Here is a 13945-nt window from a genome sequence, read left to right as displayed (position 1 = left end):
AGAAAAGGTGACACTGCTGTTAAAATGGGTGATCCAAAAGCACCCTGTGGTTTAACATGGTCCTCTCTGCCCATTGATTTAACAGTTGGAAAGAAAGGTCAGCATATTCTCTACCCTAAAGTAACAAATTAATTACCCTGCTCTGATTGCAGCAGCACAATGCACAGACATTAAATATTACTGATGTGTCGCAGAAAAAATTTTTCTCAGCACTATCAGCATTTTTACATGCTGACCAGGTTAAGGCCCATAGAGACCCCATATCTCAGACTCCACAGAATGTTTGTATTTTTCATGTGATATCCACAGAACTTCTTGAGAGTCTACACTGGCTTGAGTTTTTCATGTTATTAACCAAGTTCCTCTTTCTGCGAGAATCACAAACTACTTGTTAGGTTAGCGACCTCTTATCATCTGGCAACAAAACTGAGACAGTAATACACTGAAGGCAATACCAATTTTAGCTTTCCCTACTGGTAAGTTTTAATGTTTTAATTTTCTTTGGCTGCAAGTAATGTGGGAGGATTTGATGGGAAACATACTGCCGGCAAACCATGGTCTGGGGAAATTCTCCTGTGTTAATCAGAAACAAATGGTATCTAGGGGAATGACTGTTGAGCGGAAGGAATAGTGTCTGGAGTGAAGAGAAAAGCAGAATGAATGTAGAAGCTATCCAAGCTCTTTCCTGTGCAAAATGAATGCTAATCACACCGGCCCAGTGTGTCAGAAAAAATAATTTAGAGCACTAACTTACTGGGAAAAATTCTTCCACTCAGAAGCAGCACATTGAGGGACAAGGAGTCATTAGTTTACAAGCAAAACAACTGCTGTACCTTGCTACCCTATAAAATGATTTATAAAACCAGTCCGATTCTTTATTTCAAAAGTATGTCTACAGAACCCTTACTCTGTCCCACCAAAGAGAGTGCACCATTCCAATTTTTCCTGGCACTTAGCTCGGAAATCACTCAGGGTGTAGCAGAACTCCCTATTTTTTCTCACCTTTTCTCAGGACTACTTGTTTAATGGAATTAAGTGCTCGTTGGAGACAACTAATTCTCATATTCTTGAGGACTAATGCTGTCATGACACACACAAGACGATGTGTGCATATGCACTACTTCATCTCTTGTCATCTGTAATGTTTTTCTTTTCACCATTCTGCAAGACCTCAGCTTTACAGACTTTTATGTCACCTTAATATAAGCATGTTTGCTATGCATCAACATAGGTCAAAAGACACTCCCAAAAACAGGGCAAAAAGAGGTTCTGCATATTTAAAAGAATTTTGATCCAACTATGGAGCCTTAATATTTTAGTGGTAATGTAATTTTGAGAAAAGTCTGTGCATCTGAAATGCATGGGGATAGATGGTCTTCTCCTACAACAAAGTGGGTTGGGAGAAAACAAATATTTACAGTACTACTAGGAGATGAAAAGACTTTTTGTTGATGGCTTAATGACCAGCGTAAGTCATTAAATCTGAAAAAGCCCTGAAACCTCCATGATTTGTACTTCTCAAAAACTGATTTTGTTGCCATAACATGATAAAATCTGAAGGAATTCTTCTTCCTAATTTTTGCTTGTTTACAACATGTTGCAGCTGGTTGGTTCTTTCTTATTTTTCAGGGAAATCTTTCAAGTGTGACAGTAGTTAACAAAACTGAAATTTAAGAAAGCGCTTGTTCTGCTTTGATATTATGCCAGTTTTCTTCCCATAAAGTCTAAGGGATATTTACAGTCCCTAGCTTACTGTGAATCTTCATGGCCCAGTTCCAGCCAAAGAGAATATCAGGGCTAAAAATACAGCTCCAGGGATGCCTGGTATATCTCGGCAGCACTGGGAGGCAGCACGTTTCTGTGGATAGGGCACAGAAGTGGGAGTCCACTAGCAGGGGTTCTCTTTGCAGCGCTCCCACCAAATTATCATCTGGTTTCAGGAAAGCTGTGTTACCTTTCTGTGCTTCAACTTCCTATATATGAAATGATGCTAATATAGCTGCTTATTTTGTAGAACACTTTGGTATCTACAGATAAGAAGGCAAAATTAGGGCCAAACATTCTCCTGAATGGTACTGTAAGACCCACGCCTCCTCCTACTCCTATACAAAAAACCCCCAGCCATTTCTGTGAGGGTTTCCCATCGGTGGTACAGACAGAATTCTATCCCTCAGAATACAGGACTTCACCTGTCCAGTGAATCAATTGTTTACAAAAGTGTAGAGGATTTATGTAATTTCACAGAAATAGTGCCCTGTGGGAGTTTTAAAGGTGAAATAAATATTGCTAAGGAAAGTAGCTTGAAGTAATCATTCACTTGGCACTGTAGTGACACCAGAAAGAGCCACAAAGGGCTTGAGGCTTTGCTCAGCTCTGTCCCATGTGTGGTGTACTGGGAAAACCATATAGCCTGCCTTCCCTTCGCTGCGCACTTGTCCTGGTCTGCAATGGCTGCTGGCTGGCTGCGCAAAATGTGTGTTTGTGCAAGCTTCTTGGGATCCCAGCTTCTGTGTAAGGGTTGGACACAAAGGAATACCAGCCTGCAAGGAATCACTTAATTGAGTCCTGTCTCCCCACAGTCAGTTCTACACTTTTAGTTAGTGATTAAACTGCAGATGAATTATAGCGTATATGGCATACGGGTATAGAAAGACTCATTAATTCTGGCAGTAATCAGTCTTGTTTGGCTCTGCAATGCAGAACCAGTTGTGCTGAGGGTTTTAGAAGAATAATCTCTTTATTGCAATGAATATTAAAACAGCTGGTTGTTAATAAAATGATTGTCTACACTGCATGTCTAAGAAAAAATGAATTCAAGGAGATGAATCAGAGCTGTTGGAATAATCTTCAGCATGCCTTTGGCATGTGCTAGATAAAATTTCGTGTCATTTAAGACACAGCACAGTTGTTTAACAGAAATTTAAGGTCTTTGTATAAACACCATTCCTATTATAATATCAGTTTTGCTGAAATGTTTAAAAATGTAAGTGGCACAACTTAGAAATATCAAAAGTAATTCCCAGTATGCCTTTTAATAATTATTAAAACCAGATGGTCTTTTAAAATATTAATCCCTAAACAACCAGCCAGCTTTGATCCATGTCTTAGAATTCTTATTCGAAACTCAAGACTAGTAAGACTACTGCAGTGATTAGCCAAAACACTCCAAAAAAAGTTACAGCATGCAACAAGAACTGCCTTAGGCTTTGGCTTCAGGGACTTAATAGTCTCAGCCCAGTCACAAAATGGCCCGGCACACCGCTATTCCAAGAGTCTGCACCAGACTTTCTTTTCCTTCACATTTTTGTAATACTCACATGAGAAGCTCCCCATATGACAGGTTTAACAGGACTAGGGCACATGGATTTAATTCAGGAGAATGGCCAAACTTTCGGGTTTTGTGATTTTTTGTGATTCGCCTGGGGAGTCACACTAAACTGAGTGGCTTGCTTAAACTTTGGCTGCTTGAGCCAGTGATTACTTGAAAATCTCAGCTTTCCTTTTATTTTCTCAGGACCACTGCTGTCCAGAAACCTGTCAGCATGAATCACAAAGGCACAAAACCCAGCAGATAAATAAAAATATAGTTTTTAAAGATCTTACATATTTTTAAGCTAATCTTACATGGTTTTGAAGGGTGAGATTGTTTACTGATGAATTTTTATGTTGATGGGTGGCAACACAATTCAGACTTTGCTATTGCAGTGTTTAAATCAACCTGGTCTGTTACGGAAAAAGCATGGCAAGGGAACAAATACCCCTGGAAATTATGCTAACTGAGGGGGTGGCAACCTTTGGCACAGGAGCAGTAAAAAAAAGCTGAGAGCATTTGGGATCAGCAGCGCCTTCCTTTTACTCAGCTGCAGCCAGAACAGCATGACTACAACCTTTATTCCATGGTCTACAGTTCTGTTATTTCCTTCTGTCAGTTCAAAATCTCCATCCTACTTACACTGTATTTTTCACAGGCGAGTTTGAAACATGGAGTGGATTTGAATCAGCTGTCTTTGTCTATGTTGGCAAGCAGCGCAGCCTAATAGGAATGGTTCTGTAGAGCAAAACAGTTGGTGCTGAGGGCCTGACATTCACACCATACGCGTTTAGTGGGGGGCTACTTTGGAGTAGCTGTAAATCGTGGTTTAGGTGCTGTCTGGGAGTGGATCTTCCATTTAACTCCATCAGAAAGATACCCATTTTGTACAACCTAACACTGCTCTACAGTGTGACTCACAGCATAGTAAATGGGGCTGATCTGAAGGAAAAATATAGTCCCACTGTGAACTAAAACACTAATGTAGACACAGCCATTATCTCTGCAAACAGCCTAGTGCAGTCCCATCCCACATTTCATCCTTTCAAGGGATGAAAGATGTCGTGGATAGCATCCGCCACTCTCAGCGCTAACAGTTTTAAAGGTGAGCATCTGTTGTCCGCTGAGACTTCATTCCCTCTATTGTAAATGAAGAAAGAAATGTCCCTGAGGAATTCTTTCCACCTATTAATAGATGATAGAAGACTATATATTAGAAGACATTAATAGATGTGAAGACTGCACTCTAGAGGTGCTGCCATTTGCTGTACAGAGAGCCTGGAAAGACACCTTACACAACATGCCCACCTTGACAGTTAAAGCTGATGAGCAGAATCCCTTCCTGTGTCTATAGGGATAAGATACTGATAGCTTCAGTGATCACCAGTGAGATGCATTTCTGCTATGGGTGGCTATGCTTTTAGAACTAAAAGAATTTTGGATTAACTGTACTTTCCCATATTTCGCATTTTGTAAAATGCAATCTGTAAAGAAGGCTTTAAAATTTAAGTTATTCCTTCTTTTGTGTATAGGTGGTTTAAGAAAGGCTTGTCTTTTTTTGCTGTAGCTGTGTATCATGAGTCTGAATGGAATCAGTGTTCAGAATAGGCTGAGGAATAACCTCTTTCTTTGACTATATAGAAAATATTTTTTTTCCAGAGGTGAATCTAAGCTAGTCGGTAACATTGAGCCTCCAGTGCTTCATCCAGATTCCTCAGATGCTTACTTTTTTTCCTTTCCCTTATTACTTCCATAGTGAAATACTGACAACTTTTGTTGGCAGCTGTCTAAACTGTTCTTTTAGCACTTACTATCTATCTCAATCTCTCTTGCAGAAAGTGTTTCACATTTGGTACCACAGTTTTGCTCTTAAAATTGCAGTATAACCTACTGCACCTTAATCCAATGCTTTCTCTGCAAGCATTTTCAGATTAGCAGTAGAGACCATCAGTGAGATCTTTCTCTATGATCACCATGTTCATGTCCCTATAGTAGTCTGATATTTTCAGGGTTCAAAGGTCTCCTCCTAACTAACATTAGTTTATTCTTGTCTCATTTTCTGAGACTGCAAAACTTCAACATAGTGGTGTAATAAGTGTTTGATTTGTTTGTCAATAGTACAGGTTTTGCCACTTCAACTCACTACTGTGCAACAGCAGGACTATGACACAGAGAGCCAAATCTGCAGGAATGTCTGGTCAGCTTCATCAGCACAGAAGCTTAGACACATTTGGGTGCTTCCAAAGTGACTTAACTGGTATTTGGCTTTAATTCCTCTTAGATAGCACATAAATCCTCAATCTAAGAGCCAATATTAGCTGTAGCAATTCTGTGCTTTGGGGGGGGAAAAAAGGGGAAGACTAAACCATAACCCCACATGACAAGTTACTAGTTTAGTCATTTGTGGGTTTATTTTGAAATGTAAACTCTGAGGGAGGGCAGATGGAGAGGAACACGAAAGACAAACAGCTTCTAACCAGTGGAGAAATCCAGGGCCTGATACCAACTGCATGCATCAGTGTACAGCAGTGCGGAATCACACCCAATGCTTTTGCCCAGGACTCTGGCTGGTTTTTAAATGGACTTGAATGCTCCAGATACTGTTTTCCCGTCCACTACAGCTCTCCATGGGCAGTATGTTCAACAAGCAAGGGTCCTCCTGTTTTAAGCACACAGGCATCATCCCACACCTAATCAACAAGAACAATTACACAAATGAACTGTTTTCAACTTTTTGATTTACTGCTCCTCAATCTTTGCTGCTGTGATCAAAGGCCACGTCAGTGGGGCCCAGGGCATGCCAGGTAGCAACATTCTGCCAGAGAATGGTGTTCTGTTGAGCCATGATTGTTTTGTTCACAACATCTGAGATCGGAGGAGTCTTTGCTAAGGCCAGTTATGTTTCACATGGGGTATGTCCCAGGACACAGATGTTAGGTGGTGCAAGCTTCCAGCCTTGGACATTCATGTATTTTACCTGAGATCTCCCCAGAGACAAACAGGTTCAGTAAGCAGTCCTGAAGTCTGCATAACTTTCAGAATTCAAAAATCATTGGTTGTGGTCTGATTTAGACCAAAGTAAAATTAGAAGAAAATAAAATAACCCGTGAACAGAAAAGCCCTGCTTTTCATTCAGCTGTATCCCCAGTGCTCTCCTTTGTAGAAGATCACGTGCAGTCCAGAAATTCTGGGAAACAATTGGGTAGCACAGAGAAAGGAATGTACTGGTTTGGATTTGTGTTTAGCAGAAATAAAGAATGTGATACTTAATGGGGAAGGGAGCATGCCATCAGCATAGCTCAGTGGGATCTCAGATGGCACAGTTTGAACATGAACATTGGTACAGGGATTGAAAACTAGCCTGGTGATTTTAGGATGCTATTTTAGGACACAGCAGAATTCCAGTAAGAGTCTGTAGGATCCCCAGAATTGCTTAGCAGGTATTTCAGATGAGGGGCTAGCTGAGATACAGACTATCATCTTCAATAATTTCTTCCATAGAGGGTGATGCTGTTCTTAGTCCAAGTATAGATGTACTGGAGTAAGGAGCCCTTGCTTACTGGAGGCTGGTTCTTGCACCGAATATGAACTGCTAGAGAGCTTGTGCCTGGTGGTGTTGATGTGATCCAGTCTAGAGGTGTGTGATCACGTGCTTCTCTGGCTCTACTCCTCTTCCGTACGGGCTGGGAGGTGTAGCACTGATCACGGCCCTTCTGTATTCCCTGGATCCCCAGGTGTCTCTGGGCCTTTGTACAGCTCAGTGCACTGCCCCTGGAACAGAACTGAATCACAAATGCATCCATCTTTTCTGTGGCAGGGGCTATTGATCTGGGAGTTTTGACAAACACAAGTAAGGAAAGAGAAATGGTACAAGGATACCTACAGAAGTTAACTACAAGAAAGACATTGAGTTGCTGGAGCGTGTGCAAAGAAGGGCAACGAAGCTGGTGAAGGGCCTAGAGCACAAGTCTTATGAGGAGCGGCTGAGGGAACTGGGATTTAGTCTGGAGAAAAGGAGGCTCAGGGGAGACCTTATCGCTCTCTGCAACTGCCTGAAAGGAGGGTGTAGAGAGGTTGGTGTCAGACTCTTTTCCCAGGTAACAAGTGATAGGATGAGAAGAAACAGCCTGAAATTGCACCAGAGGAGGTTTAGATTTGATATTAGGAAAAATTTCTTCACTGAAAGGGTTGCCAAGCACTGGGACAGGGAAGCGTCTGAGTCACCATCCCTGGAGGTACTTAAAAGAGGTGTAATGTGGCACTTAGGGATATGGTTTAGTGATGGACTTGGCAGTGTTAAGTTTATGGTTGGACTTGATGATCTTAAAGATCTTTTCCAACCGAAACGAATCTATGAGTCTATGATCAGAAAATAAGATGAGCTTGAGGCTGGTTAGATGCAGTTGAGCACCTTTGAGACACAATTATGAGATAACAAGTGTCGGGGGCTATTTGGACCTGAAACTGAGTAAGAGTTTGCAACAATATCCAAAAATGTGCCTGCGAACACTGTAAGGCAGCAGGCTAGACACGGAAAACTGTCATCTGGTCCATCACTGTGGCTGCAACCACATGTCGCATGCAGTTGTAGGCTTGCTGATAACAGAAATATGTCAACAGTTTGGCAAGATTTCAGAGAACAGGAGGGGGGAAGGGGTTCCCTTTGGAGCTCAGGACTCTCAGGCTCTGTCCATGTCACTCTTGGCACCTTCTGTAAATTTGGGACCTGAGGACCTTAAAAGGACTGAACCAAATTCTTTCTGAAGCTGTTTCTAGATACAGAGGTGCAGGTTTGCAGCAGTTAGCCGAGTAGAATAGCAGCAAAACTTGGCTCAAACTCTTTAGAATAAGTAAGTATTAAATTATCGAGGTGAGGAGTATCCTGCTTTTCATATTTTTTGAAAACAGTAAGGGTGATCCCAGTAAGTATGAAGAAAAGTAGTGGGAAATGGAATGACATAAGCAAGTCAAAGTAATTAGAAAACAAGTTCTGCTAGGATGCAGAATAAGTAGTCCCGGGAATCCGGTTATTTGAAAATATGAGGGAAAAAAATGAGCAATCCTGCACTTACAGAGAGTAGGGAACTGTAAATGTCCATCTTTGATTTCTACATAAAAATTCTGAGAATGAGTCCTTTATTCAAAGAAATTGCCACAACTATTCTGTTCCTACAATAGATTTTTTGCTTGACTGTAAAAAAAGTAAAAACCCCAAGATTTGTTCTCATGGCGCTAAGTCTAACTTCAAATACAGTTTCTTGGGCGTCAGGGTTTTTTTTCCCTTTTCTAGGAAAAAATGGGAAAGCCCTCCTTTACCTCTCTCTTTCTTCCACCCCTCTCCTCCCACCTGTATGTAGAATCTGGATGTTTAAGTATTTAATTGGAATGTTTGTCTGCACAATGTTAGTAATTAAATCCAGGAGCTCTGGCAGTCATATGAACTCAGCATTTTTTTTTAATGAGAAATTACGTAATCATTTATAGTCTGAACTGCATCTGTCATTTAAATCTGTTTGTAGTACTTCTTACCGTGACTATGCTCATTCTGCATATGCTTATGTTGATTCACAGAAAAACATATCTCATTAACTAGTTCCCCGTATGGGAACAATGGATTATTCATGCCCTCAAAGCAACTCTTAAAATTGTTTGAACTCTTAAAGTGAAATGAAACAACTCAGAGAGAGAAGACAGTCTATTAGTTACCATTCACAAAGGATTCAGTGCAGCGATTTTCAGCAGTGATCTCATACATTAGTATTTATGATCATAAATTAAAAAAAAAAAGTTAAACAGATAAACTTGCTCAGGAACACTAATAACTTTTAACATTATTATACAATAAAAAATAATGTTTCAATCAGAGTCGCATTTGGCTTGGACTATGGGGAATAGAAAATTAAAATCCAAACTATGTCATAATCTTTTGTGAAGGTTTATGTTAAAATACAGCTTCTGAATCACCCAACAAACATTTACATGATTAGTCTCAAAATACCTTTTTAAACAACTTCTCACAGAATATAGCAATTCTACTTTATTTTCCCTTCTCCATCTTCTCTTTACTAACTCATATATAGTAAACAATTTACAATAGACTTTTTTTTGCTTTAATGTTTGAAGTTTGGCATCAGAAGATAATTTCTAGTAAGTGGATGAACTGAAGAATCCCATCTTGCTGAATGAGCCTGTATCCAGCAGCCATTAGCTGGGACATACACAAACAGCAATATCAACTGGTGGTTTTGTCATGTGATCTCTTCCACTGCACATACAAATATAGAACATGACCATAAAAAGTAACAGAACATGCTCTCTGCAAAGTAATTTATTGCAGTTGATGCTAGATTGGTATGCCAGCTGGAATTACCTTCTCGGCTCCTACTATTTTCACATACACAGATAATAAAGGCTGTGCACTGCAACAGATTCCAACTGAAAAAATATCAGTGTTATTAACAAGAAGCAAAACTCTGCAAAAGCAACTTCAGCAGGCTTAACTGTTTGAAAATGTTTGCTGGTGACTCCTAGCAAGAGTTAAAGAGCTAAATGAATACTGGGGCTTCAACATTTTCATAGACGGGAGAAAATAATGCTTTTTGTATGATATACATTTATCTCTTTGCTGAGCACAAAAAAAATCTAAGGATTATTATACATGTAGAAGCTTTCTTTTTGTTTGAATTCCTTATTCATTAGTTAGTAAGCTGCAAGAGCTTAGCTAATTTATTTTTCCAGGGCATTTTCCCCTCCCTCTTTTTTTTTTTAAAGGCACCATGTATGACATCCCAACATGACAGGAACTCAGTAAATCCCCTCAGTCTCCACACCGCTGTCTCTGAATGTCTACAAAGCTGCTATGCCATAATTGCAACTCGCTGGCTCATTCACAGCTTTACATTATAAAGCAAACAGTCTAGACAGCTGAATGACAGAATTACTCTCTTTTCTCTTGCATTTATAGATATGCTGTCATCTTCATTTGCTTTTCTCTGCTCTGTGCATTCTGATACGCTAATGATTAGCTTTCCTGTTTGGATTCCACACTGACTCCGTGGCTCTAGGCTATAAATACAACCAGAGCCCAGATGACATCACATCAATAAGGTGCTGGGGGGTGGGGGGGAGGACCCCTGCTTCCTTCCTTCTCCTGGGTTAGCTGGTGATAACCAGCTTTTTCAGAATGGTTAACCAATGTGGCTTTACAATAGGATTTTCTTCCCCATTGCGACGGAGATATAAAAGGCCTGGTGCCTGGAACCATCACTCTCCACAGTGGGAAATACTGTTCAAGTCACACAGAACAGGCAGCCTTCAATTATTTTCAGGTCTGTCTATAGTATAGCTGAGTATATCATAAAAATAAGTGCAAGCAAGAGAAAAAGAATGAAAAACAACGTGTGTTTGGATATCTACAAAAAATACGTACCTAGCAGTCTTTATGTTAAAAAAACTTAAGTAACTGGAATGGCTTTATTCTCACTGAGAAAGGAACTTTAGTCTGTAATAGTCCTCGTATTTTAACTTTAGAACGATGTGTACATACATACTATGTGGCATTTCCTTGATGCTGAAAGATAGCTAAATGATAAAAGTCTACTTTCTTGCCTAGAACAAGTTGCAGAAATCTATGCAAGCCCGATAATGTGCAACTAAGACATATGGATACACATGGACAGCTCTGGTGATGTGTAGAGCAAGGTTTTTATTATTTGTTGCTCTTCTTAACACTTCTGTAACTGTCATTCTGTATTGCTGGTGAATCTCTTTTTACATCTGGTCTTTTTTTTTTTTTTTTTTGCTTGTTTTGTTGCCATTTTTTAAATGAAAGTCTCTAAACTTTACAGTTGAAAAAATCTCAAAGCCTTGACCTGAAGTGAGAAAGTTGTAAGGGTAAAAGTGAGGAGAAGCCATTGCCATTCTCACCTGAATAGCAGAGAAAATCATACCAATAGCACGTCATCACAGGAGGCCAAACAGCGAGCCACAGCTTTTACCCTTACCAGAGCTGGAACGGTACCAACACATCAGAACAGTGCGTTACATTATGGGCCATCGGAAACTGTTCATTGGGGAATATTTTACCTATGAGCATGAAGAGTTTTGTGGGCCACTGGGTGCAATTGTATTCACGGCCAATATAAAAGACTGCTTGAGGCCCGTACCAATAGGAATTTTGCCTGTTCTCTGTGAGTCATGACCCGCTTTTACTCTCTGAGATCAGGGACAGATGGAAAAACAACTGATCCCTTCTTGCTTGGAACTCTATAAATCTAAAATCTTGCCTGGAATATCTAGGCTTTTTTTTTTTTCCTTGAGTACCCTTGCCATTAAAACATACTGATTAGAAAAACTTTAATTTGTGTCTCTAAGAACAATAGGGACAGCAAAATTTTAATAATTTATACCAGCAGCAGAGAGTTCTGATTTGAAAATATGGAGTTTAATAAACTATGGGGCAGGGAGCTAGTGGAAAAAGGCAGAAGTGAAGGCAGCGGAGAGACTGCAAGTGAAGTCTTCATTCTCTGCAGACTCCAAGATGCAAGGTTCCAGTGTGGTCCCACAGAAGGGCTGCATGATCGCTATTCTCAGGAGTGATACAATGCTATTGGCCAAAAGCTTGGGCCCTCCAGAAACTGCAGATGAGATTTCATAATAACTGTGCAGCTTCCCCGAACTTTCTAGTTGTGAGGGGACGTTTTAAATAGTTGCCACTGAAATAAGTATATAAATCAACTTGATATAAATTCTTAATTCATTTTCTTGACAAAATGCTTTGCCATCCTTCCAGAATTGGCCTAACCTGGACCTCAGCTTGGAGAATACTGACTAATATCGATTTTTCTCTCAATAGCTTATCCCCTGACTTCAGAGTCTGTCATAGAGCATCCCTCTGGGGCTAGCAAAAAGCCGTTCTATGCCATGGCATTTCCAGCTTTCCAGAGAAACACTGATCCCACTCGCAGCCATAACATGGAAATCTCCTTCAGTTTCTTCAATGATTTTACATGCATTGGGACAGAAAAGGTTCTTAACTCTGAATCACGGCTTTCTGATTATTACAGTGCCATGCTAGTAACACTAAAAGCAAGCCTCTAAGTGCACTGTATAAATAAAGAAACAAATAAAAGCAAATGCAAGGATTGATATTAAATGTAGGGGAACACAGCCTTTTTAACACACTGTCTCTTGAAACACTAGGTCACTTTTCTTACCTCTTGAGGCTCTTGACATTGAGATGCTAACACCAGGAAAGATCTCTGCGCTTGGAAAGCAGCACGTACCATCTCTGCCTGTAACAAAAGGAGGAATATAAATTAAACCTTAGCCTGTCACCTCCAATACCTCTTCTTGGCAGCTCAAAGTCAAGTGTGACAGCTCAAATCTTTCTTGCTGCTTCTCATCTAAATCACAGCAATGCTGACTGGAAGAAATGTATTACAGTACTGGCTTAGCTATAATTTTTTTTGAAATCTAAGGTTAAGTTCCGTATCTTCTTCAGATAGGAAATAAAACAAGTTCATATGCAGTCTTTTGGTCATCATTTATAAGATTAGTCACAGGAGGACTTAAGTTTAACACTTTACAGAATGTCTAGGCATTTTAATGGCGATGTTTATACTCGTCTGCATGATAACAACTTATTACCGCTGAGAACAGCAACCTGCAAACTTTCTGTTGAACTGTAACTTAGGCTGTAGTTTAAGAAGAGTTGAGCGTGGCATATTTGCTGAGGGACTGTGCTGTAATTCATACCTTGCCTGTCCTTTGTGAGCAGATGCTAAGATCGATGGCTATGAGAGATGGTGGCTGAAGATTTTTGGGCAATTTTCACCCACAAAACTCTAGAATTTGGGTTAAAGCTGCATCTGCCAGCATGTTTACATGCGAAACAGTGTGGATGGGAGGCAAATCTCTACACTCCCCGGTGTTTCTTACTGTTCAAATTTCTGGTCTTTTTTTGTGTTTTTCAAGACTACACATTTTCTGTACATTATGAATGATGTACATTGATTAGAATCTAATCATTATTTCAGTATCACCTACACTTTATTCAAGAGGATGAGTAGTGACTTGGAGAAAGCATTATCGGTATAGAAAAGAACTATTCATAACCAGTGTATATTGCTAAATAAAAACCAAACCAAACCAAATGTTGTTAAGTTAATCTAATATGAATAGGTACATTTATAATCACTTTGTGAAAGGGTGGGGAAGCTCATGCTGTTTTTGCTTGGGGTTTCTTCAATCTAAAAAGAAAGCAAGGAAATTTTATATACAGGCTTATGCGGATGCAACTTAAAATACATAAAAGTCAGGAAATTTGAAGCTGTAGCAAAGTAAACCAGCCAGATTGTGTTTATTCATCTTAAAATGTGATGGCATGAAGAAAACATAATCTGTTATGATGAAAATCACTGCAAGGAAGATGGTAAAAGACGCCGAACTTGGACAGTATTAGGGGAGAAGGGATATTATGGTCTGAGAGGCTGAGATCTGGAAGAGGGTAATCATGTCTATAAATAGATAAAGAAATAAATAATAAGGGAAATTGTATGAGCATAGGAGACTTAAATTTTCCAGACACAGACATAAATACCATCAGTAATAACAAGGTTTAGATATTCTTAGACA

General features: G+C 39.8%; 1 protein-coding gene across 3 annotated transcripts in view; it reads right to left on the bottom strand.

Annotated features, from left to right (window-relative positions):
* Window positions 1–13945, bottom strand: part of CAP2 (cyclase associated actin cytoskeleton regulatory protein 2) — a 74546-nt gene that overhangs the window by 24035 nt on the left and 36566 nt on the right. For all 3 annotated transcript variants that reach the window (XM_075416890.1, XM_075416889.1, XM_075416891.1), the window contains one exon: window positions 12526–12603. In XM_075416890.1, coding sequence (XP_075273005.1) covers window positions 12526–12603 — 78 coding nt within the window. The remainder of the gene's footprint in view (window positions 1–12525; window positions 12604–13945) is intronic.

This window comes from Opisthocomus hoazin, chromosome 3 (genome assembly GCF_030867145.1).
Source record: "Opisthocomus hoazin isolate bOpiHoa1 chromosome 3, bOpiHoa1.hap1, whole genome shotgun sequence".
Lineage (NCBI taxonomy): Eukaryota > Metazoa > Chordata > Aves > Opisthocomiformes > Opisthocomidae > Opisthocomus > Opisthocomus hoazin.
The sequence above is the reverse complement of the archived record's forward strand: the minus strand, read 5'-3'. Positions and strand labels throughout refer to the sequence as shown.